The sequence below is a fragment of the Arabidopsis lyrata genome (genome assembly GCF_000004255.2).
Source record: "Arabidopsis lyrata subsp. lyrata unplaced genomic scaffold ARALYscaffold_1, whole genome shotgun sequence".
NCBI classification, from domain to species: Eukaryota; Viridiplantae; Streptophyta; class Magnoliopsida; order Brassicales; family Brassicaceae; genus Arabidopsis; species Arabidopsis lyrata.
Window position 1 is genome coordinate 27,482,930 of NW_003302555.1, and position 24,722 is coordinate 27,507,651.

General features: G+C 37.6%; 4 protein-coding genes and 1 long non-coding RNA gene across 5 annotated transcripts in view; all 5 read right to left on the reverse strand.

Moving 5' to 3' along the window:
• Positions 1–337: 337 nt before the first annotated feature.
• Positions 338–4,421, reverse strand: LOC110225275 (probable LRR receptor-like serine/threonine-protein kinase At1g51820). The gene is made up of 13 exons (XM_021014601.1): positions 4,257–4,421; positions 3,644–4,169; positions 2,972–3,447; positions 2,741–2,885; positions 2,586–2,657; positions 2,429–2,500; positions 2,261–2,332; positions 1,995–2,176; positions 1,652–1,899; positions 1,434–1,560; positions 1,226–1,291; positions 952–1,141; positions 338–869 (listed from the first exon to the last, which is right to left on the reverse strand). The coding sequence occupies exons 1-13, from the start codon at positions 4,327–4,329 to the stop codon at positions 461–463; spliced, it is 2,658 nt and encodes an 885-aa protein (XP_020870260.1). The 5' UTR covers positions 4,330–4,421; the 3' UTR covers positions 338–460.
• A 1,216-nt stretch (positions 4,422–5,637) lies between these two features.
• LOC110224667 (probable LRR receptor-like serine/threonine-protein kinase At1g51860) overlaps positions 5,638–24,722 on the reverse strand; it is a 29,019-nt gene continuing 9,934 nt past the window's right edge. Inside the window, exons 1-14 of the mRNA XM_021011174.1 lie at positions 9,752–9,868; positions 9,528–9,664; positions 8,881–9,421; positions 8,320–8,798; positions 8,082–8,226; positions 7,915–7,986; positions 7,741–7,812; positions 7,574–7,660; positions 7,319–7,470; positions 6,983–7,233; positions 6,762–6,888; positions 6,615–6,680; positions 6,298–6,487; positions 5,638–6,209 (exon numbers count right to left, since the gene is read on the reverse strand). Coding sequence (XP_020866833.1) covers positions 5,801–6,209; positions 6,298–6,487; positions 6,615–6,680; positions 6,762–6,888; positions 6,983–7,233; positions 7,319–7,470; positions 7,574–7,660; positions 7,741–7,812; positions 7,915–7,986; positions 8,082–8,226; positions 8,320–8,798; positions 8,881–9,421; positions 9,528–9,609 — 2,673 coding nt within the window. The 5' untranslated portion in view covers positions 9,610–9,664; positions 9,752–9,868 and the 3' untranslated portion in view covers positions 5,638–5,800. Of the gene's footprint in view, positions 6,210–6,297; positions 6,488–6,614; positions 6,681–6,761; positions 6,889–6,982; positions 7,234–7,318; positions 7,471–7,573; positions 7,661–7,740; positions 7,813–7,914; positions 7,987–8,081; positions 8,227–8,319; positions 8,799–8,880; positions 9,422–9,527; positions 9,665–9,751 lie in introns of the transcript that reaches the window.
• LOC110224670 lies at positions 19,817–20,451 on the reverse strand. The gene is made up of 3 exons (XR_002329168.1): positions 20,367–20,451; positions 20,184–20,268; positions 19,817–20,048 (listed from the first exon to the last, which is right to left on the reverse strand). It is a non-coding gene; the product is annotated as an uncharacterized LOC110224670 (long non-coding RNA).
• Positions 21,408–22,361, reverse strand: LOC9330399 (FK506-binding nuclear protein). Its single transcript, XM_021011176.1, has 3 exons — positions 22,072–22,361; positions 21,859–21,954; positions 21,408–21,776 (listed from the first exon to the last, which is right to left on the reverse strand). Exons 1-3 carry the CDS (start codon positions 22,339–22,341, stop codon positions 21,441–21,443), a joined length of 702 nt encoding a protein of 233 aa, XP_020866835.1. The 5' UTR covers positions 22,342–22,361; the 3' UTR covers positions 21,408–21,440.
• On the reverse strand, positions 22,687–24,212 carry LOC9330400. The gene is made up of 2 exons (XM_002894293.2): positions 24,045–24,212; positions 22,687–23,761 (listed from the first exon to the last, which is right to left on the reverse strand). Exons 1-2 carry the CDS (start codon positions 24,193–24,195, stop codon positions 22,701–22,703), a joined length of 1,212 nt encoding a protein of 403 aa, XP_002894339.2. The 5' UTR covers positions 24,196–24,212; the 3' UTR covers positions 22,687–22,700.

Genomic DNA, 24,722 nt, shown 5'->3' on the forward strand with positions numbered 1-24,722 from the left:
CAAAAGACACACAAAACACAACAAAAGACACACAAAGACACTATAGGACTTCTAAAATGGAAGAAGACTCACTTGGACACTAAATGCAACAAAACACAATGAAAATACTAATGAAACACAATAAAATGGATCTTAACAACCATGATAAAGCGGTAAATATAGAGTATATCACTCTCTTTTAACTATACTTGCATCGACTAATGGGGGTGGTTGGAGCTGTAAAAAGTACGATAACTTTTCATTTTCCCATCTTCACCTCCTAATTTCTCAACTAAAATTAAACTGAAGTATCATATGAGGAAAGAAAAAGGATTTGAACTTATATTCACATGTTTAATAAAGAAGTTCATTGCTCATTAACAAAGATATGTATATCACATAGACAAATTTGATTACATCAAATAGAAACAGATACATAAAAATCCATGTTACACATGGCGAGAGAATTATTTTATGTAAATTACCGAGCCGTTGGGCTCAGTTCCGTATCAAAGGTCAAGCTTACTTCTATGGAACTCTTCGAGTCCATATCCCGACTCGCCCCTCCCCTTGAATTTTCAGATGCCATACACTCGTTTAGTTCAATAACAACTTGGGACATGGTCGGTCTTCGTGTTGAAGAAGGATTGAGACAACTCATGGCTAGCTCAACAGCTTTCCAAACAGAACCATGGTCATAGTCTTCATTTAAATTAGGATCCATGATGCTGTTGATGTCTCCTTTCGTAAGCATTAATCCTACCCATTCTGCTATATGTGGCTTTTCACGGCTTTGGTCGATCACGGGTCGATTTGTGATAATCTCCAACAATACAATCCCAAAACTATAAATATCACTCTTTTCTGTCAACCAATTTGTTCTATAGTATCTGGAAAACGAAATACGAGGAAATTTATAAAGGTTTGTTTCTCATTAAAAACAAACATAATATCTTAAGCCATAATACTTACTCGGGATCGAGATATCCAGGAGTTCCAGCAACAACTGTTGACACATGAGTTTCACCTTCAATTGGAAATGACCTTGAAAGCCCAAAGTCAGCTAGTTTGGCTTGGTAATGTTCGTTCAACAATATATTTGTGGTTTTGACATCTCTATGAACCATTGGTGGTTTACATCCATTATGCAAGTACTCAAGTCCTAGGCCACAACAATCATTTTGATTAATAGCAAATAAACAAACAAAAAAAATGGAAAATACTAGGGGGTAATCTCTAAACCTACCTTGTGCAGACTCAACGACTATTTTTAGTCTAGTTCCCCAATTCAAAATAAACCGGTTACGTGTTCCTGTGTTATAAATGAAAAAAGGGGGATTAATTTCAATTCTTATGTTTACCTACAAAGAACTGGAACATACTAGTGTCAAAGTCTTATGTTACCTCCACAGAACTAAACAAAATAAAACTATCATATTTGTTTTGTTTTATACCTGACATATGTTCTTTTAGATCTCCATTGGCCATGTATTCATAAATAAGAGCCAAGTTCTCTCCTTCGTCACAGTACCCAACAAGACCGACCAAGTTCTTGTGATGAACCCTAAGAAGAAGCTCTACCTAAAAACAAACCAGAACTCACATGTTCAAGCTTTAGAAAAAGTTGAATTAATGTTTTCGGTTCGAGCTAATGATGAATGTGAGAGCTTACCTCAGCTTTAAATTGTTTATATCCTTGAGACGATGAATAGGAAAGTATCTTAACAGCTACTTGTTCTGTACCGTTTACAAAACCATGATAAACCATTCCAAACCCTCCTTTTCCAAGGATTCTTTGGAAGTTATTTGTCATCATTGCAACTTGTGAGTAAGTAAACCTTCTATTTTTCATCACTATTGCCGGTTCAGACGATCTAGGTGATCTACCATCTGATGCTTGCATATAAGATGGTGACGGCCCTAAGTTTTAAAGCAAAAAAATGTAGTCAGATTTAGTACTTAAGTTTTATATTTATGTATGTTTATTATAACTCTTGAGCTTATTGATAAGATACCTTCAACTTTTGGTGACCTTTTGTTTCTAAGAATGAAAAACAGAACCAATGCACCTATAAGAACAGCTATTGAAACAATTGATGCAACAACTGGAACTATGACGCTCTTTTTCTTGTGTCCATCCTCTCCTTTTTTCACACATGAATCATCTGTGCAAAGAAGATGAGGGTTTCCTTCGACACTGAAAAAAAGTGAATGATGTTAAAGATACCCAATTGAATCAATCGGCATGATAACTATCAAAAGAAAAAAAAAAATAGTTTACTTTAACTTCATTCCTTTCTTCTGAAGAAGTGAGGAAGGAACTGAGCCACTGAGATTATTACCACTTAAGTTTCTGTTGGAGTAGACAAAGAGTCTCAAAACTATTTTTAGAAAGTTAATAACCAAAAGAAAAAGTTAATATTTTTGTAGTTTCTCTTTATAAACTTACATGACCAAAAGTGATTTTATGTCCCCTAAAAATTTAGGTATTTCTCCAGTCAAATTGTTATCTGACAAGTCCCTACCAGTAACAAAGAAGAACCAAGCGAAGCCGTCAAATGTGATTCATTTCCAAAGGCAAAAAAAAAATAGGTTGAGATACTTACAGTTCTTGCAGGTTAGTTAGATTCTGAATGGCTTGGGTGATGATCCCAGTTAGTCCACTTGAAGATAAGTCTCTAGAAAAAAAAAGTGTAAGATGTTAGTACAAAGTTGACATGATTCAAAATTGATACAATTTGTATTGAACGATTAATCTCACAAGGAAGTGATTATTGGTGGCGTAGAATTATCCGAGTTGTTGCAGTTTAGACCATCCCACAAAAACTGTTTGGGGACACATGGATCTCCTTGCCAACTAATTCTACTCAATCCATAAGTATTTTGAACATTCTTGATAGCATCAACTGTAAAAGCTTGGTGATATCAAGAATCAAAACATAAACACAAAATAATTTGTCAATAAGATCAATAATGTAAAGAATCGACATACCGTCATCCCCATTAGTCTCCATTTCCGGGAAATCAATCACCGTGAAAGCCTCGAGAGCATTAAGTAAAGGTGGAAGGGTAGATTTCAGCGTCTTCACAACCTGCAAAAGGCATGCCCCTCCATCGCATTGCTCTGGGCTTCTGTCGTATACGGTTTCGGTTTTTAGTGGTTTAGGACTATAAGGTCCATATGTATAAATTCCATTCAGCGTCACATTGAATTCCCTTGTGTCGTTGGCCTTTAAAGTCTGAAGCTCTGCAAAGTGCATGTAGGAGTAAAACTGTGTAGTAGGAGGCTCTACTGTCCATGTAATGTTCAAGGTCGCGTTGGCCTTTAGGGGCGTTGCAGCTGTTGCCATCACACCTTGTGGTAGTTCATAAGTAAGACTTGTGTTTACATTGAGAGTCGTAGTTACTTGTGTCCATGAGTTGTCGAAGTACGGGTACCATTTACGATCATAGACATCATCCGGGAACCTGCACAATCATGTATTAGATCACATTACTAAATCTGACATTTGGCTTTCCATCGTTTTAAACGCAACAACTTGACATGTGGAATATTGCTATGTTCTTGTCAAAAAATTTTATTTTATTTTAAAAACATGTAATTAAATGCAAATGACCAGTCGACCTATGATTATCCAACATAAAACTTTTAGTCGGTTCTTACCTTATACGAGTACTTGAATTGCTAATATACACCCTGAATAAGTAATTCAGTGAGCCGCCTTGAGTAACGTACATATTTTTCTTCATTGGTCGTAGCTCCAAAACATTTATGAAAGGTATACTTATTCCTGTCTTAACAAGACATACCTGTAAAGAATTGGATTTTGTCACATGGATGATCTCCTTTATAGTGTCATTACTACTCACCGTTGTCCACAAATTCGGACCGAAGTAAAGGTCGAAATTTGGCCCAACATTAAGACCATCGTAGTTTCCATATACGAATGTGGCCTTTATCAGATAGTTGGTGTCGCGGGTGACATTTAGATTGTAGCAGTTCCGTACTCCGTCTGGAAAATATCTCAGTGTCAAAGTAGGCTTATCGGCGAGCTGTTCGAATTCCTTGGCGATTCTACCGGTTTTTCCACTGTTGACTAAATCGGCATCTGATGTATATGTTAAACCAGTTTTGGCTTCATTGTAAGGAGACTCACGAGATGGCAAACCACAATCCACACTAATGAATCCTAATAAGACAATAGGTGAAAAAAGATCTTATAATCTAAGAAACCGTATACACATATATAGATTAAAAACAACAAATTTGTACGTACCGGTTTGATCTTGAGCTTGAACAATATGAAGTATCAGCAAAAAAATGGCAACTAACACACAATATCTCTCCATTGTTTTCCTTACTGTCCAAAGGAGAGAGCTTTATTTTAAGATAGCAAGCTGTGCATATGAGAATATGACTATATGAGCTACTTCTCAAAAGTCCAAGTCAACTGCTTATAACATTAATGAGATTGAATAAATAATTGATTGAGAAAAATGATTCAAGTTGGTTGAAAATGAAAACAAGTATTTGTTTTACGTCAACAATGACAAGAGTGATTACTGTTATGTCCTTTAGAACAAAAAAACTGTTGACTTTAAGTAAACTCAAAATACCGGTGCAGTATTAATCCACAAATGTAATTTCGGTGTAGTTACTAGACTATCACGGACTCGTTGACTTTGACTTTTGAATGGCACTACATTGGTTGATTTGTGTCCTTGTCGTTCTGGATGGATTCACCGTCAAAAGTCAACGATCATGTTTGCGAAGTCTCTTATATCAATGAGGCCTGTAATTGTTGTGCATGCCAATGCAACCTCTCCAATGATTTTAGTCACCCCTTGACTTCTAAATTTGTAGGATTCCGAAAATTGAGCTGTCATTAGTTGTGGTGTGCTTGATGCATTAATACGTAAATTGTAAAATAATGGGTATTACATAATTAATCATTTTAAGACAAAGTTTTTCTCTTTATTTTTCTCAGCGAAATATCTAAATAGTAAATACCAAAAGTTTCAAAACAGAGTAATCAAAACAGAGCAACAAAGTAGAAACGTAATCCAAAAGAGTTAGTGTTCTGTAAACCTCGGAACTATAGAACCTTGTTATGGTTCAACTAAACCTACAAGATTACAAAAAGATATGATTAGCGGTGGCTCGGGTTGTGGATAACTTCAGTTTACACAGTCCTATCGATATAATTGAGGAGAATGTGGATCTTTCTGCTAAATTCATTTGTTTTCTTGATACTTATCAAAGAAGAAACTGATCACATTACAAAAACATCTCAGAAACCAGATAAGAGTAAATAATAATTAAAAAAAATATTGGTTAAAGAATTGGTTTTAAGAACTTACATTCGTCTTGGTGTGTCTTGACTTAGCTACCGTTCATCGCAAAAGTAAAATCGCATTTCCAATCTGTAGAACTCATTAGATTGAATAAAGTTGTTATCGCGCAAGTCTTTGAGGACTAAAAAAGCTGTACCAAGGTAATGTTGAGGATTATCTGGTTTCAATAGTTTCCAGATCCTAAAATTAATCCATTTATATGTATGAGTGCGTATTGCATAGTGGTGTCATCGAAACTCTATCCTAAATTCAAAAGCGCACTAGTATTTTCAGGGACTATAGCTGTCTTTAATTTGTAACAAATTTAGGCACATTGTAATTTTATTATCACAAAGGTAGCACCTGCACCCAAGAAGGTAGAATGTACATTGTTTCTTCAAAACATACATTGTGAAACTCACAAAGAAAAGAAATAAAAACAAGATAGCTTTCCAATAAAATCACATATATCAATGATATTCTCAACTTATCTGGCTCCAGGAGCAAATTCAGAAGCAGAAGAGAGACTATAGTCAACAGAACCCATTGAGTACATCTCTTCACTACCCTGTCGCCTTGCATTTTCTAAGGCCACACATTCGTTTAGCTCCATCACAACGTGTGCCATTGTTGGTCTCCTGTTTGAAGACGGGTTCACACAGGCTAGGGCTAGCTCCACAATCTTCCATGCACCGTTTGTATCATAGTCCCCCATCAGTTTCGGGTCAACGATGCTCTTGATGTCTCCTTTAGTGAGCATGAACCCAACCCATTCATTAATGTGAGGTTTCTCTCGGGTTTTATCTATCACAGGCTGGTTTGTGACTATCTCTAATAGCACTACACCGAAGCTGTACACGTCACTCTTCTCACTTAGCCAGTTTGTTCTGTAGTACCTGAGAAGAGTATCAAATGAATTAAAACCTTTCATATTTTTTTTGGCCTCAACAACACAACTCTTAAAATTTGATTGATCTCACTCACTCCGGGTCTAGGTAACCAGGTGTACCCGCAACCACTGTTGAGACATGACATTCACCATCGATTGGGAAAGATCTCGAAAGCCCAAAATCGGCTAGTTTCGCTCCACACCGCTCATTCAATAAGATGTTAGTAGTTTTTACATCTCTATGGACCATAGGAGGCCTACATCCATTGTGCAGATACTCCAGTCCTGTTACAAAAGGTTTTTGTTTATGTCGAGTTTGCTTTCAGACATCACAAGACGAATAACATCAAGACACAATATTTTCTGCTAATAAATCAGACAAAGGTAGAATATAAGTCAACTTTGTGTTCACCTTGTGCAGCCTCTACAGCTATGTGCATCCTGTTTTCCCAAGTAAGGACATTGCCTCCACATTTTCCTATACCAGGTTTTGAATATTTTTAAACGACGGAAAGTGATGGATTCGATTAAATCAAAGTCGCTAAGTTAAAAGTGTTACCTGACATATTCTCCCTCAAGTCTCCATTTGCCATATATTCATAAATCAGAGCTAAGTTATCTCCATCATCACAGTAACCCACAAGTCCCACCAAATGTCTATGGTGAACTCTTAAAAGAAGTTCAACCTACGAAAGATATCAAAATGTCACATGACAACTTCATAATTGAGAAAGTAATGTTTTCAAAAAAGGACTAACAAATCCATATCTGTTGAAGTACCTCTGCTTTGAACTCTTTATAACCTTGAGCTGATGAATGAGAGAGCATTTTCACAGCCACTTGAGCACCATCCAAGTTTCCATGATAAACTGTTCCAAAGCCTCCTTTCCCAAGAACTCTCTCGAAGTTATTAGTCATCTTCAGTACCTCGGGATACGTGATCCTGCGTTCTCTTGTCATGATTGATGGATTGGATGATCTTGTCTCACTTTTAACTATACCGGGAGTTACTAATGGGGGTGGTCCTGGAGCTGTAAAATAATATAAAATATGTGAAATGAACAGAGCAAAAGTATTCATTTTTCACTTGTATCAAGACCTGGTGGAGATTCATACACTTATTAGCTTTTGCATTTTTCTTTTTAATGATAAACAATATAGCGAAGATAACCAGCAGAGCGAACACGCCAGCCCCTGACGCTGCGATAGCAACCATCGGAACCTTTTTACTCTCTTTTTTGGGAGAAAGATTCAGGTTTTCACCCAAGCTATAATCATAAGAAGTGATGGGAAACCAAAACAAAGAAGGGATTAGATAGATTATTTACTGTGGCACTACATATAAGGACTGTTGAAGGATGATCATCTTACATTAGTGTTAAAGATTTGTTGTTTACCCTTTGCTGAAGAGATTCTGGAATTGCTGTGAGATTAAGCTTCGGGTTTCCACTTAAGTTTCTGAGAATGAAAAGACTACATCTATCAAATCAAAAAAATAAGTGCAGAGACAAAGGACGAGAGTGTGAAAAGAAGCTCACATGAGTTTCAATGACTTCATATCAGCAAAAAATGCTGGAATCTCTCCTGATAAATCATTATTTGATAAATCTCTGTTTATTAAACAGAGAAACCAAAGTTTAAGCAGAATTATTACAAACTCTCACAGAAATAAAGCATACTAAGGTTATCGGTGTTGCGATTCGGATGCTTACAGTACTGTCAACTGTGTTAGCTTGGATATGTCAGATGTTATGGAACCGGTCAACTCGCTCCCATTCAAGTTCCTAATGTTTGTGAAACAAGAAATGTATCTATAATGGTTAGAATTTATGAAAACTCCAAAACCAGAGAACCTTGTGATTAAGAATACAGAACATACAAGGATATGATCCGTGATGCCTCGGCGTCCGGATAACTGCAATTTAAACCTTCCCACCGATAAAACTGAGGAGCACATGGATCTCCTTGCCAGCTTATCTTTTTGCTCAAACCATAGGTTTCTTTGATGTTCACCATAGCAGAAACTGATCATCACATTGAAACTCATCTCAAAAACCAAAAAAAAAGTTTAAAAGACAGACTATTTCTATTAAAGAATGGCATAAGAACAGACTTACTGTCATCTTTGTTTGTCTCTAGTTGTAGAAGGTCTACGACTGTATAAATCTCGAGGGCGTTGAGAAGGGGAGGCAGAGTTGAGTTACCGGTCATTGCGAATGTGAAATTAAATATCCCATTCGAAGAACTCACTGCCCTTGGATTAAAGACCGTTGAAATGCTGAATATAGGAGGCCTAAAATAGCTGTACCAACGTAAACCACCATTGTAAGTAATGTTGAATTCTCTGATTTCACTGGTTGTTAGATTCTGGATTTCGGCGAAATGCATATATACATATGACTGTGCAGTGATTTCATCAAGTGTCCACCACAAGAGCCATGGTTCACTAGCATTTTTAGGGACAGCAGCTGTCTTCATCACGGATTGAGGCATGTCGTAGGAGTTACTTGTATCGATCGGGAGGTCTGTGCTTATCGAGACAGTTTCATCATCTGAGAATGCATTCCAGGCTCGGTCGTGTATGTCCTCATCATACCTGAAGAGATGATATTTTTTTTTAACTCAAAACACATAAAGAACAAGAAAGATTTTCCTAAAACATATTTCCTTACAATCACCTGATGAATGATGATGGACTAGATGGAAAGTAAATTCTGGCGAACAACATCAATGATCCGCTTTGCGTGAGATAACTTTCATTGTTCAATGGACGAAATTCGAGCGACGAAATGAATGGTGTCGTCGATCCGGTCTTAACAAGACAAACTTGAAGACTATCTTGTGGTACAACATGGATAATCTCGTGCATAGAAGTATTTGTTACTCCTAGTATTTTAACAGAAGACCATTTGTTAGGACCAATGTGAAGATCAAAACTCGGGAGTTGATTCAGACCGTCGTAATTCCCATACACAAAGGTTCCTCTGATCAAATATTTGCTCTTTGCCGTGAGGTTGACGTTGTAACAGTTTCTTTGACCCACAGGGAAGCTTCTCAAGGCCCAAACCTGTTGCTGAAATTGAGTCTTGTATGCATCATTGATTTTCCCGACCAATCCACTATCGATGTAATCCGCGTCTGATTTGTATGTTATATTCGTCGTCTTCTCTGTATAAGTTGTGTTCTTAGGCACCAACCCACAATCCAAGCTGATGAACCCTGTTCATGATCAACACCAGACATATAATCATCAAAGAAAATACTTATAATCATATAATTGTGTGAAAAACAGAGTAATCATAAACATCATCATGTTATCAAGAACCTGCTTGATTTTGAGCTTTGACTGATCTCAAAACGGTAAAAGCTATGATCAAAAGAAGCAAAAACCAATGAAGAGACTTCATTTTCTTGCGTAGGTGGTCAGATTCAGAGGAGGCTATCAATATTCATTGTTCATTTCTGTTCATGGACAAAGAATGAAGATAACATAATATTGGTCAAATTGTGCTAAAAGTCTTCAACATTAGATTATAACAATACCCTTACTTGCCTACGACATTCTTTCTGGTTTCAGGCGTGGGAAGGTTTAAATTATATAACCTAAGCTCAAATAAAAAAATGTGAAATCAAATATATAAAAAGATACGAAACCAAGCAAAAAAATATGAAACAAAGGGAGAAGCGTGTCACTTGCAGTTGCAGAGCCAGAGAGTCTTGCACAAAAATCAATCCACAAATGACAAAAGTTATATTAGTGGTCGAAAACTCTCTCTTATGTCCTATAGAGTCTAGATCATCAAACCGTTGACTAAGTCAACTAAAAAATAAGATGCTGTTATTTTCCACATAGGAGACGTGCATAAAAAAACCACAACCTTCAAAGAATGATCTTACGTACTCGTTGACGTTGACTTTTGTATGGCATTGTTTGATCTGTCTCTTTGTGTCTTTTTTTGGTTCTGTGAGGATGAAGTTTCGTAGTTAAATAAACGATCATAATAAGTCTTTATTGTTCATCGTGATTCTGTTTTATTCTTTTTTTGAGAAAGTTCAATTTCTTAGGTCTTCTCTATTTTGTAACACCTAACTTTCATATAATAATATTTAGGGTTAATTACGGGCCAGGCCCAACTTTTAAGTTTTTATTTCAGGTTTTGACAAAGTGGGGATTAGCTTTCACCATTTGACAATTATGTCAATTTCTGATGAAAATGCCCTTGTAGCCGAACCGGTGTACAGTGAATGCGAACGAAATCGTCAGACGAGTTGGTTACGTACACAATATCTCGTTAGCTACAGTTGATTAGTTTTTTAATATTTCCGTCGGATGTACAGTGTACACCGAAAGAATAAAACAAATAAAATATGTTGTCACAAATGTTTTAAATGCTGAAAAAGTTGAGACATGACTCATTCCAACTGTAATCAATGCAAACTCATCATTACATCTTATTTTAATCCTCTTAAATCATAATAACGTCCACTGTTTAGATTTTGTAAAGAGAAATAAGAAAAAACATAAACTTCCCCTCAATATCTATGAATAAATGAGATAGACGTCATTTTGATCTTCTTGTTTAACAAAGTTTGCAGGCGAGAAAGCAGTGACCGTGGTAAGTAATGAAGTTGTAAATATAAAATTTAGGTATTACATACACTTTCAATGAAAACAAAATTGATTTGGATACAAAACTTCAGGAAATTGATCATTTATTCCTGTCTTCATTCTATATTTGTTCTATAATAAATGTTAAATGAGGAGATTCAATGTGCACTAAGTGTGTAGTTGCAAAGTCTTTTTTTAGTTGGAGTTATAAAAGTTGTTCTCAGTTGCATTTAATGGGGTTCTCCTGAATTTATGATGCAGGATGTTAATGGAGATTCCAGTATTTATTATGGTTGGTGAGTGGATAATAACAGAAGAACAATGGAAATTTGAACCTGAGAAAGGAAGCTATGGTCGGTGTGTACGTGTTAGAGAAAACATGAGGTACACGGATTTGGCACGTACATTATGTGAGGTTTTCAATTTGAAGTACAATGAATGGCAGCCAATAATTAGTTACTAGATGCCGGGAAATATGTCAATTATGATAGAACGTACACGCCCTCCTGTCTACATTGACAATCAAATGAGCTTGGATACATTCTTCCTGATTCGTGTTGGGGATCCAAGTGTCAACTTGTTTGTGTCGTTCAGTACAACTGTAGATGCCACTACTAATGCGGATGTAGATGAGCAAACTGACGTACAGGATGAAAAAACAAATGAAGATGCAGAGGATGACAGCGACGAAAACATTGAAATAGATGACGATGCCTGTGGTGGATATAGTGCCGGAAGTACCCTCGACCCTACTATAGACGGCAGTGAAGGTAGTAGTGAAGATTACAATTACAACAAGTGGAATGATTTGATTGTAGAAGAATATGGAGTTGGCCATGTTGAGGAGGACGTCTGTGACACTCCACCGACCGTAGAACCGGCAGGGGAATTCAGTCGTCTATTGGAAGAGTGTACGAACACAAGTAAACGTGTACGTACAGGAGAAGGAAGTGCGAATTTGGGTGACACCCAGCCCACTGTGAATTCAACCCGGACGTGTCAACATAGATTGCTCCAATGTACGTACACTCGAGAATGTGTACAAGACACAGGATGCGAAGATGAATTTGTTACTTATACGGATACCGATGTTAATGGTAGAGACAAAGTCAATGGAGAGATTGGTGTGGATTTGGATATCGGAGGTTCAGAAACTGGTGTCTTAAATGAAACTGATCTCCGTATACAACCCTCGGTTGAGGCTTACGAAGTGTATAATGGATTTTCTTTATTACATAGTGGAGAGCCGGAGATTCTTGATAATGATGCTGCTCCAGTATTTGATGATTTAGCCAAAGTTAGATGTGATTCTACAGAAGTTGAAATTAGTACGACTGGTGAGACATTATATGTGGGTAGTGTGTTTATGAACAGGAAAGTCATACAACAAACTATGTCTTATCTTGCACTCAAAGTTTGCTTTTGCTACAAGCAAACTCGGTCTGATCCTAGAAGATTGGAGATGGTTTGTGTGGATGAAAATTGTCGGTGGCATTTGTCTGCAAAGGTTGTCAAGAATTCAGAATGTTTCAAAATCACAAGGTATAATTCCATCCATACATGTGACGTCGACACTCGCAAGGGTTACACTAAACATGCTAACTATAAACTTCTCGGAGAGGTAGTGAAGAGTAGATACAGTTCTACGCAAGGAGGTCCGAGAGCTGTTGATTTACCACAGTTGCTATTAAATGATCTCAATGTTCGGATTTCATATGCTACAGCTTGGAGAGTTAAAGAGGTGGCAGTTGAAAATGTAAGAGGGGATGATATCAAAAGTTACAGGTTTTTACCAACTTATTTGTATCTCCTTAAAGCAGCTAATCCTGGGACAATAACACACCTCCACTCTACCCCTGAAGCTGATGGTAAGCAGCGATTTAAGTATGTATTTGTAGCTCTCGGGGCATCCATAAAAGGAGTTAAGTATATGCGGAAAGTAGTTGTCGTAGATGGTACACAGCTAGTAGGTCGTTACAAAGGAGTCCTCCTAATAGCATGTGCCCAAGACGGGAACTTCCAAATATTTCCAATAGCTTTTGGTGTTGTTGATGGGGAGACCGATGCTTCATGGATTTGGTTCTTTGATAAATTATCTGAGATTGTTCCAAACAGTGAAGATTTAATGATTGTCTCGGACAGGCATTCTTCTATTTACAAAGGACTCAGTGTTGTGTACTCGAAAGCTCATCATGGAGCATGTGTAGTACACCTTGAGCGAAATATATCCACGTATTATAGTAAGTATGGTGTTTCGGAATTATTCTTCAGCGCCGCAAAAGCATATAGGGTGAGGGATTTTGAAAAATACTTTGCAGAGTTAAGGGGCAGAAGTGCTGGATGCGCAAATTACTTGGAAGAAATTGGATTTGAGCATTGGACAAGAGCTCACTGCAAAGGGGAACGGTACAATATCATGTCTAGCAACAACTCAGAGTCTATGAATAACGTCTTAACCAAAGCAAAAGCATATCCGATTGTCTACATGATAGAGTTCATTCAAGAGGTCCTTATGCGGTGGTTCGCAGCTAGGCGGAAAAAAGTGGCTAAATGTAAATCTTTAGTGACGCCTGAGGTTGATGAGCGTTTTCTCCAAGATTTACCTGATTCCGGGAAATTCGCAGTGAAGATGTCTGGACCCTGGAGTTATCAAGTTACAAGCAAGTCTGGTGAGCATTTCCATGTCGTACTCGACGAGTGTACGTGTACGTGTCTTAGGTACACGAAGTTAAGAATTCCATGTGAACACGGTCTAGCAGCTGCAATAGAGTTTGGGATTAATCCGAAGATTGTTGTTGGCTGGTGGTATAGCCTTCAAACGTTTTCCGATTCTTTTCAAGAACCGATTCTACCTATCGCGGATCCAAAGGATGTTGCCATCCCTCAAAATATATCAGAAATTATACTTATTCCTCCTCACAGTAGACGACCACCCGGGAGACCAACCAGCAAAAGGATACCTTCTAGGGGTGAAAACCGGGTAAGTTATATCATTTTTGCTTGTACCTTATTGACGATATCTATGCTATGTCTATATACATGATTTTCTTGTTTACTTTTGTTGTTTCTCACGTTCAGAAAAAAAGACAGAAAAGACTAAATCCGAATCTCTGCACAAGATGTAGACAAGAAGGTCATAACAAGAAGACTTGCAAAAATCCAATTTAGCTCTGTAGGTTTGTTTTTTTTTGGCAAAGTGTGGGCAGTGTACGTTTATGTATTTTTTTGTGTATCCAAGTTTATTTCGGTGTACGTATGCCTTTGTACGTTTTCAGCTTCCCCGTGTACGTATACCTTATAAATGAAACGGTTCTAGACCGTTGATTTTTATACCTGCACATTTTTTAGTGTATTTTTCAAATCGATTTCTCATTTCCTCTTTTTCTTCTCGATCATTACAGAAACCCAAACACAAACATCATTCATACATATAGATTCTCATATTTCAAAACACATCATGATTTTAGTTCAAACCCACATCATGAAAAAGAAAATACATATAGATTCAAAATATAAACCTGAAAAAGAAAATCAACACCAAAGCGAACACCACGATATTCTGCAAGCTACGAAACTGAATTTTCAACTCTGCAACTTCTTTTTCAATCACAGCCTCACAGACACGCGTCTCCATCGTCAGATTCTCAATCTCTGATTCACACGCATTGAAGCTTTTTTGCATTGTAATCGAAGTTCCTTCTAAGTTATCAACTTTCTCTATTAAGTCTTGTATCTCTTCTACCATACAAGAATCCGTCCATTTGAACACATGATACCTATTATCCTGTCATACCAAGCTAAATGCATCTCTTATATGACACAAAAACACATATAGACAACAATTCCCAGAATTTAGCCACTTACATTGTCTCCAAAAGGACAAGCATGAAACAATCTGCCAGGATTTCTAGCAGTGTTTGACGTCTTCATCACTATAGGTTCTCCGCACCGACACTTCTTAGGGAACCCTCTTAATCGATCACCCATTTCACAACTACCCAGCAAATTTCACCAATTTAGTCTCATTTCTTCATTAAATCGAAGGCCGAGTAAGACATGGTTACCTGCTAGCGAAATGACGATTACTTCTGATTCAATTTCTCTGTAGCTCTCTGTTCTGCGATTTTCTCCCCTATCTTCACTCTAATTTCGGAGAAGACGAAGAAGAACTGAGAGATCAGATTCTCAATTCGAAACCCTAGAATTCTTATTTTTCCCCCAATTGAAAACGGCGTCGTTTGATTACTTTGAAAACCCAAATGTAAAGGTTTATAATTTAAAATGATTGGGACATGTTCGATGAAAGTTGTGGGTTCCATTGGTATAAGGTTCTGGAAGAGTCATGAAGGCACACGGGTTCGAGACCCCAATTTTGCATATATACATTTTAAACCTTTTAGACAAAGTTGTCAAACGACGTCGTTTTACAATACAAGTCAGCCCCAATTTATTTCCAAACGTTGCACCCTTTCGAACTAACCATTGATTTCTTTCCAAATTTTTATTATTTAAGCCCCAATTTATTTGCTTGGTTTTCCACGTTCCTGTTATCTCTAGAAAACACCAGTCAAATCTCCATTTATATCTGTCAAACACAAACTATCACCCCTTGTGGTTACATTCCGTGTTATCATCATGGACGGATATCATACCATTTCTGAATTGTGTCCAATGATCACTGGGTGGAAAATTTGTGTCTTTGTCGTCCGAGTGTTTAAGAAGTTCGTTGCTCCTAACGTTTTCGAAATCGGACTCATCTTGGCAGATGAATCGGTAATATCCCGACCTCTCCTAATTTTTTACCAACATACAACCCATTTGCTTAAATCTTATTTGCTTTTTCATCATAATCTGCAGGGTTCCCGCTCACGCATAGAGGCAACCATTGACCGTCGTCTTGCTCCTTTTTACTTGGATCGACTCAAAGAAAATGAGTGGAAAATTATCACATCTTTCTCTGTACGTAAAAATGCTGACCCAGTGAAAACAACAGCGCACGAGTACGGGATCTGGTTTTTGGATCGGACCGTTGTTACTAACGCATTGCGAAGGGACGCATTCAATTTTTATGATTTCACTCAATTCGACTACATTATTCAGAAGACGGTTGATAAAAATGTGTTGGTCGGTGAGTAGTTTTACCTTAGACTTGTGTATTTTAAAATTTTTTTTTTAATTTTTTTTCAATAGTTACATAATATCTTGGTTTATACCCCATATGCGGTTGGTGCGCTTTTGGAGGTTGGAGGAATCACCGAAGACTTTTATGGTGTGAAGCTTCCTTTCAAGATCAAAGATAGATAGTACGTATCTCTATCCTTTGCAAATAAAACTACTTTAATTTGCTGATCATGTTTCTCTTTCCCTCTACTTTAGCAACGAAGTTTTGGAATGTGAAGCCCACAATCAACAAGCTTTGGACTTCCAAAGTTACTTCCGCAATTATACTTGTCGCAATATTGTGGTAGCACTCGTTTGTTGGAGGGTAACCGGGAGAAATAACCCGAAGCTTATCAGTCATGGCCCTGTATCAAAGTTGTTTGCTGATCCGGACATCCCGGAAGTCCAAGAGATCAAAACGGTGGTTTATTAGTCTGCAGGCGTGCTTCTTGCTTTGTTTTTTTTATCGTATTCAAAAAACAACTACAGTTTTTATTTCTATAATCTCTTGTTGCTATAAAAACAAACAAATATTGTTATTTTCTAGTTTGTTATTCTCTCCAAACTTAAAAATATATGGCCTAATTTATTTTTAATTTTTGTTCCATTAATATAAAATTCTTGACAAGTATACGTTCATAATGACTAATTCCAGCATTGTACGTACATATTATAACATTTTCGGAGTTTCCATCTACTATGTACGTATACATATTACGTACACCTACAAAACGTGTAATTATTCATATATGTTTAATTCATAAAAGTAGATTTCATTCATTCATAACAAGAGTCCTTCAAAAAGAAAATACAAAGCATAGAAATAAACAGACACCTAGGGTTAACTTCATTCATTCATAGCAAGACTCCTGGAAAGGGAAATACAAAGCATAGAAATAAACAGACTATTACGGTAGAGATTCATAAGAAATAAAGTAAAGGTGATAGCGGAAGCATAGTCATAAGTGGGAAAATTGCATGCTTCTTCCTTCATAGCCATCGCACATCTAGTAGAAAATGCATAGTTCTCGAGCGTACCAATAGAAAAAACAATTGCGGCACCAATGTCCGTATGTGCAGCGTCTGATACATGGCGGACTGATGACAAACCTCCACGATCTTTGCCACAGCGGAGGGCCTTGATGATGAAGTTGACTGATGTGATACATCACCAACTCTCCCACGGCGGTTGCAGTCTCAAAATTTTGTATCATTTCCCAGAACATTGCATTTACCGGGATGAACTCAGTGTAGCTGCCCGTCGTTGTTAAGAACAAGGCATGTGCGAAGCACGCATATGGGTCGGATGGGGAGACCGAAGTGAGCAACGTTATACCATGAGTAACGGTCAGGAAGTTGGTACAAAGCCTTACTCCTTCAAGGTATTGCGCACACAAGGATCCCCTCTCCAACAAGATGTCGAAATACGGTCGGAAAGGACAATCAGGCTGAATGAAATGCGGCCAAGTCATAAACTCGTCCATACAGATGGAGTTGATGTCAACGGCATACACCATGTTCCTAAGGGTGTCGACTGGAGTCTGAGATACATGAAGGTAGTTTACTAGTATACTGACAGGGTTTGGGAGCAGGACCGCAATATACATCTCGGTCGGAGGAGGAGTTGGAAGAGGCATTTTTTTTTAATATTATATCGGTTTTGAGTTTGAACGATTTGTGTGTAAAGAGACTTCAGGGTGTAGTTATTTATAGGGTTATAACAAAGTATGTGAAGGCAACAAGTTGAACTACTTCAATGTGATGTAACATCAGCTCTGGTTAACGATACATTTTTCGAAATTAGGACGAAAGTATAGGTACGTATTTAGTGCTTTATTGATTGTGTCTATCTCCTTCTAACAGTGTACATTTATAGCTCCACCGTGTACGTCTATATTAGGAACTACTTGTTAGAAGCATTCAGAAATATTAAATATGTTCATTATATAAGTCAGACAAAATGTATTTAATAACTATCCACGAAAGGGGTCAAATCAATAAGGGTAGATTATTAATTGATAAATTTGCTACAAATAATCTACCTTCTAAGAGTGTACATTTAAAGCTAAACCGTGACAAGAAGTATTGAATATGACATTTTTTGTCTTTTATCTGACGAAATCTTTAATCCTCATACATTCCATATGTAGTATACAATGAAATTAATACCCTTTTCAACTATTTTAGATATTTGTGAAAGAGTGTAAAATCATTAACATTTATAACAACAAGTACTATATTGCTATGAAACTTTAAGCACACAAGCATATAGATAATAACATGAAACATCAAATATAAACTTAGAGGAGTTGGCTAATTCTTCTAGCACACCACCATAAATAGCAAACGTTACACACATTTTTAAAGGGACCAGACCTGATATAACACATCATCGCGCAAGGTGGAGAGTTAAATCCACGAAAATCAGGGTAAGAAAATGTTGCACCATAAGTGTTGTTGTATGTAAGGCCATATTTTTTAATCTCATCTAGCAACTCCTCACACATGTCTCGAGTTTCTTCTGACTGCCACGAGTAATGGTTTCTCTCAAACATTAGAAGATACTCAGCGCCCATGTACGCGTTACCGTCACATATGGAGAGGATCGCACACGCAAGTGTTGCATCAGCGTGATTAGGCACATTGCGATGTAATAGAACTATAGCTCCCTTTATGTCAGATTCATGTGTTAGAAGACGCAGTCCTTCATGATAGATAGCTATTGGATTTCCAGCATCTACGCATCTTTTGAAGAAAGATCTATAGCGACCTTCGGTGTGGATGTCATTTGGATCATGACCAGCTGCATGGAAGTCATCGGGATCACTGCACAAACTGTAAATATTTGCATCTTGGAGTACATCGGGCCGGTATACAATGTCCCTTCCACGAGGGCCTGATCTTAAGAGAGGCTGTAGGTACCACCAACATTTGTGAGCCATGATCTTCGCAATCTTGGCTAGGACATCGTCAGGTAGATTTGGATATGACATGTTTTGGATTGAGGTGTGGAACTCCCCATCAATTTTATCCACTTAAATAGGCGAGGTGAAAGTTTTAGTTGGGAAGATAATAGTTGTATTCAATGAGATTAGCAATAAGTGTAGTTCCAATACGTCAGCAATGTCAAATCAATTAACTATATGTAACCTTATCTATTTTGAATACTATTTTTACTCCAATACTATATACATTTGTGGTAGCCAAATATGTTTAGTCTGTACGTACACAGAAATTCATTTTCATACATATGTACGTACGTCTGAAATTTTAGATATTATGTTTGGATCTTTAGATTAAAACATGAAATTCGTTCAAAATACATAAAATAAGTTTAGAGTGCTATAAACATAAAATAGCCTACACCGCAAGGCAGAAGTTTAGAGTGCTTGAAACATAACATAGCCCACACGCCAAGGCAAAAGTTGTTCAAAAAACACAAAACCCTAGATAAAACAGAAGTTGTAAACGATATTAATAACACCAAATACACGGCCATTAGGTCAGAGACCTTACACCATGCTCGAAGATGTCAACAGCGTACCCCTTACGATAGTTGTCCATATCAGCCTCTTCAATGGTCTGCAACTCTTCCATTGGGCGTCCAAGCATCAGTAGCTCCATAAACTTCATCGAGAACGGACCGCAGTCTCCGGTACGAGGGTTCTGAGAAATGCAGTCCACCCGAAAGTATGTGAAAGGGTGGAGAGGGTACTTCTCACCTACATAGTCCTTGCGTACCGCTTTCACTAGATAAGGCATCATAGCCAGGATGGGCTGCATCTTGAGGTCGATGCTGATACCAACCCAATGCTCTTGTGACCAGTTCAAAGGGACATAAAGGACGTCGACGTCCTTTAGCCACTTGAGCATAGGTTGACGGTTAATGCGTTCACCATTTGCAATTTCGTAGAGCAGTTCACCCCATTTGAAACTCTCCTTTTTTTTACACCGACTGAATTCATTTGCACGCCATGAGAGATCGTACGTGAGTAATGAATCCAAAACAATTGCCCGAGTTTTCCTCATATGTTCTCCATTCTTGTGCCACATCATGAGGGCGATCATTTCCAAGTGCTGAAAATGTAAATACGCATATGATGTTGTGTACGTATAAAATATAATATCCGTATAATGAGTATATAACGTGTACGTATATCAATTCATGTGTACGTATATCAACAAATGTGGACGTATACCAACAATACGTACATTAGATTGAACCCATTCACCAGGTTCTGCAAGGGTGGCGAAAAACCGGTTCTCTAGTTTTCGTAATCCAAAAACTGTGTGGACCCTGAACGTCGGAGCAAACAAAATATAGTTAAATACATGATTTGCATTTCAAGTGAAAAGAAAGAGTATATGATATTTAATAAAGTTAGAGATTCTTACACATCTGGTCCATTGATGATATCAGTTAAAAGCTGGAATTTTGCATCGTTCACCTTCTCTAATGGGTTGTATGGTTCATTTCCGGCTTTGACCAAAAACGCAGAGTTTGATGATGATTCTTTCGTCTCAATTAATATCTCGACATCCTTGGAATCATCAGGAATTTGACCATCACTTCCTTCCACACCTGCATCCTTCTTGGGTTCCTCCTGCACCAAAAAAAAATGTCAAATTATTTTACATTCATATTTAAAACCTTAAAGGAATATGTATATAATTTATTAACAACAGCCTCTATAACTTACTTGATTTTCCGTGGTAGAGGCGGTTATATTCTCTTTATCCTCAAAAGTAACTCTTCGTTTAACAGGTTTCTTCTCTTTTACGGGGACAACATCCTCAGGTTTTTGAGACTCACTTACTCCCACATCAAAATCATTTTTTGTTTCCTCCTGAAAAATAGATTGAGTTACTAAATCAAACAAATAGAAAGCTTATATTGAAATCATTGCATGATATGTAAATAACATATATGGACTTACAAGATTTTGAGGAGCAGATGCGGTTGTTTTTGCCTCATCAACGATAGTGTTGTTATCTCCTCCCAAAATGATATCTGCTTTCACCATTGGTTCAACCTTATCGAAATAACGTACACAACCATCAGTTATATGTACGCAATAACGCCTATGTACGTACATCATGTGTATAGAAATTATAAGTTAATTTAATAAAAATAGTTACCTCGATGGCATTGGTACCAGCAGTTACATCAACAGAGGTTCCCAACTCTTTTAGTACTTGATGAATACATAATTTTTACTTTGTTACTCTGTTACACTAATGAGGAACGAAATTATTGTACTAACATATAAGTAACTTACAGTGTATACGATTACAGAAGACGGTGAAGGCGTAGAACAAAGGTTGCCATCAACGCCAATAGCCCCTCCAGCATTCCTCTGACCAGCAATTGTAGGTTCATCAGTCGGAGAAGCCTACAATTGGTGCATTACTCATTAGTTAAGGGATAGGTCATTATTATCTGCCACTCAAAGTTTAACATTGACTTGATCATACCTCCAATTCGTCAGCTCCACGTTTTGGGGAACTAGGAGCATTAAACAATTCTTCATCATCTCCAACGTTGCTTTCCTCCTGATGCAACATGTCCTGATCATCTCCAGTTTTGGTTTCATCCTCAGGCAAGACGTTCTCATCATCTCCAGTTTTGTGTTCCTCATCAGGCAACACGTCCTTATCATCTCCAGTGTTGGTTTCCTCGTCAGGCAACACGTCCTTATCATCTTCAGAAATGTCTGCCATTTCAGTCTCAGACTTATCTTGTTGTTTGGTAGCTGAATCTAGCGGTCCTTTGTCATATTCACCACCATCACATATGACTTCGTCCTGAAATAAAGAAAATAAACATATTTATAGTTTATGTACGTACAGTACTACACTCTGTGACTATTTCTAGTACACGACATACCTCGTCAGAAGGTCCACCATAATAAAGTCCAGCACTTTCATTGTCAGACATATCTGCTTCTTTTCTAGCAGATTCAGGGGCAGTTTTCTCTTCATCCTGTAACATAAATAACATTATCATCGAAAACATAATGTATGTACGTACATTATCTTCGTAAACATAATGTATGTACGTACATTATCTTCGTAAACATAATGTACGTACACGACATACCTTCTCAGAAGGTGGAGGTACATCATCAACATTGTATTCTGAAGTATTCATATTCTTCAGCCGAGGAGATCTTCTTGTTCCAATTTGAACATTTCTGGATTTCTTTACCATTGGCTTCTCCACCTTTTTAATAGGGCTCTTTGATACCTTGGAAGGTTCAGGTTGTACTTGTGTTTCGCCCTTTGGATTTAGAGCAGCACGAATCTCCTCACGGATGAACTCTTTTAATTCCATATGTAGTTTGTTCCTTTGTGTTTCTTGCCTCCTCATACACCGCCTCAGTTCAACAACATACTTATCAAACCTCTCATCTTCTAAACTTTCCCCAGCGTTGTCATTCTCTTCAGCTTCAACATCAATTTTCTGTTTTTTATTAGCAACCGGAGCTCTTTGCCGTAGTTGCCTCTTCCGGACTGCACCAACTGAGTTTATTTATGTTTTTATATTAGAGGAGTATTTTCATAAATGAGAAAATCGTTTGTAGTTATGCTTACCTTTCTCTTCTGGCCGCAGCTGCTTTGGACATTCATCATGACCTCCAACCCATGTGTTTTCGGACCACTTGTGCCCATCTATCAGCTTCCTCAAAATGTAATCAACTCTAGGATCCTCAACTTCCTTATTCCATACTAAGGATTCAGGACAATCAGTATCCTCTGGATCCACAATATAGGTGACATCCACCTATAAGATTTTGTTTTTAACGTCTTAGTGAATGTACGTATTATTTTATCATTCGATGTACGTATATTAGAAAGCGTACACACCTGATCTGCAGCTTCGCACTCCAAGATACTGGAAGTCCGGATTGGATGCATTTTGGCCAGATTCTTGATTGACCTCTGAGTGAATAAGTTTACATTTGTGGAAGAAGGAACTAGCTTACGAAGAGATGGGATAGTTTGGAAGGCAAAAAGCTGCAGCGCTAGTGGGAAGCCATAGACCATATAAGACTGCTGCTTGCAACCAATGATCACATCTTCTATCTTTTTAGCGGATTTGAATCTGGCTATCCTGTCCAGTGTACGGTTGAAAGCAAGCCTTCCCCATGGGTATTTGCAGAAGAAATCAAGGTCTTTCGTCATCTCAACTGTCTTTGAAACGGGTCGGACTCGCTGCTTCTGACAGATTAGAACACCATCAACAATGATTATCAGCGCTAATGCTAGTCTCTTCCATCCTGGCATTTTTTTCTCTGTCTTCAAGCTCACGACCAAATCATCAATAGTTGGAGACTTAGCACCAAATAGAGTCTTCCACACAGAAGTACATCCCTTTTTCACCGTTAGCACTTTCTCCACAGCTTTTTTTTTCGGGTACTTCCCACACTCCAAACCGGTTATCCGATAAAATTCTCTTAATCCAAACCGCAGTGGATGACCACCAAAAACCATCCACATCTCATAACGTTTTTTGGTCACTAACTGACGGCAAATCAAGCCAAGAACTAGCTTGCCAGAAAATGATACCATGTTAGGAGGGATATTAAAGAGCTCCCCAAAAGGAGAAGATAGGAGAAAAGCCATTTCTTCAGTTCCTTTAAGGGCTGTTGCAATATCAGCAAGGTACTCCGGTTTGGAATACGCATTGATCTTCGTTTCAGTAGGGTACTTATCCAGAGCAAAAAGCCTCGGCGGTAACTCTTCACATCCTTCACCAATATTACCTTCTTCAATCGGATCCATGCTTCCTGCAAGTTATGTGTAATAGAAATATGTCAGTTTCTAATATCCATAACTAATTTAACATACGAACACTATAACGAATAAACCCTAGTAGGCCATATACGCATTTTTTTCAAAATCACTTAAAAGTAGAAAAATTTATAACTCCAATTTCGGGTACGTACACAGATTAGAACATAAATCTTCTCAATTTTCTATTTTGGCGCAAAAATCGATTTAGTTTGAAAACCCTGAAATTAAATCCTCGATTCGAAATTAAATTCGATTTCCGTGTTTACAGATACTTACCCTGACTTGTGCTCTCGGGCTCCGGCGGGGGACTCGGAATCTCGATTCCCTTCTCCGGTGAACTATTCGCTTCACCCTTCTCTGAACTTTTCGCCACCTTCGCGCGGCGCCGAGTCTTCTTCTTCAATAGATTCATTTTCTTCGCCGTCATCTGTACTCCGCTATCTTACTCGTCGGAAATTTCTTTGCTTTTGGTCGTAGCGGCAAAACGGAAAGATAATGAGAGATTTAAAGATGAATGGAAACGGAATTCACCGGAATTTTTCCCCTTTTGGTCGTTTCCAAGTAAAAGAATCAAAATGAGATATTAGATTTTCAGAATGGAAACGGTTTGTACTCTGATTTTTCGTCCTCTTTCTCTTCGCCGTTCTTCTTCTTTTTCCCCGTTCTTCTTCTTTTTTTTTTTAAATTTAAATTCAAAAATATTAACAAACCAAATAAAACAAAATCAGAGAAACCGAACCAGCACAGTAACGTCTCTAGTTGAAGGGCATTTTCGTCACAAATCTGGCTAAATGTCAAACCGTGAAACCCTTTCTCCACTTTGTCAATTGGTGAGACAAATGTCAAAAACTGTCCCTTTTTTGAAATTTTCTTTAATATTTATTACTCTCTTAGCAAAATATATAAAAAATAAGTCGTTGTAGTGTCTCTTTTAAAAAGTCTATTAAAGCTGTA

Excerpts from the sequence above, each read along its gene's own strand:
- LOC110225275 (XM_021014601.1), bottom strand. The coding sequence starts at position 4,329 with ATGGAGAGATATTGTGTGTTAGTTGCCATTTTTTTGCTGATACTTCAT. Across the intron at positions 2,177-2,260 it reads AAGAAAGGAATGAAGTTAAA|TGTCGAAGGAAACCCTCATC; the intron begins GTAAACTATTTT and ends ACTTTTTTTCAG. Across the intron at positions 1,561-1,651 it reads ATAAACAATTTAAAGCTGAG|GTAGAGCTTCTTCTTAGGGT; the intron begins GTAAGCTCTCAC and ends GTTTGTTTTTAG.
- LOC9330399 (XM_021011176.1), bottom strand. The coding sequence starts at position 22,341 with ATGAGGAGGCAAGAAACACAAAGGAACAAACTACATATGGAATTAAAA. Across the intron at positions 21,955-22,071 it reads TACCTCCACCTTCTGAGAAG|GATGAAGAGAAAACTGCCCC; the intron begins GTATGTCGTGTA and ends TTTATGTTACAG. Across the intron at positions 21,777-21,858 it reads ATGGTGGACCTTCTGACGAG|GACGAAGTCATATGTGATGG; the intron begins GTATGTCGTGTA and ends TCTTTATTTCAG.
- LOC9330400 (XM_002894293.2), bottom strand. The coding sequence starts at position 24,195 with ATGACGGCGAAGAAAATGAATCTATTGAAGAAGAAGACTCGGCGCCGC. Across the intron at positions 23,762-24,044 it reads GCCCGAGAGCACAAGTCAGG|GAAGCATGGATCCGATTGAA; the intron begins GTAAGTATCTGT and ends CATAACTTGCAG.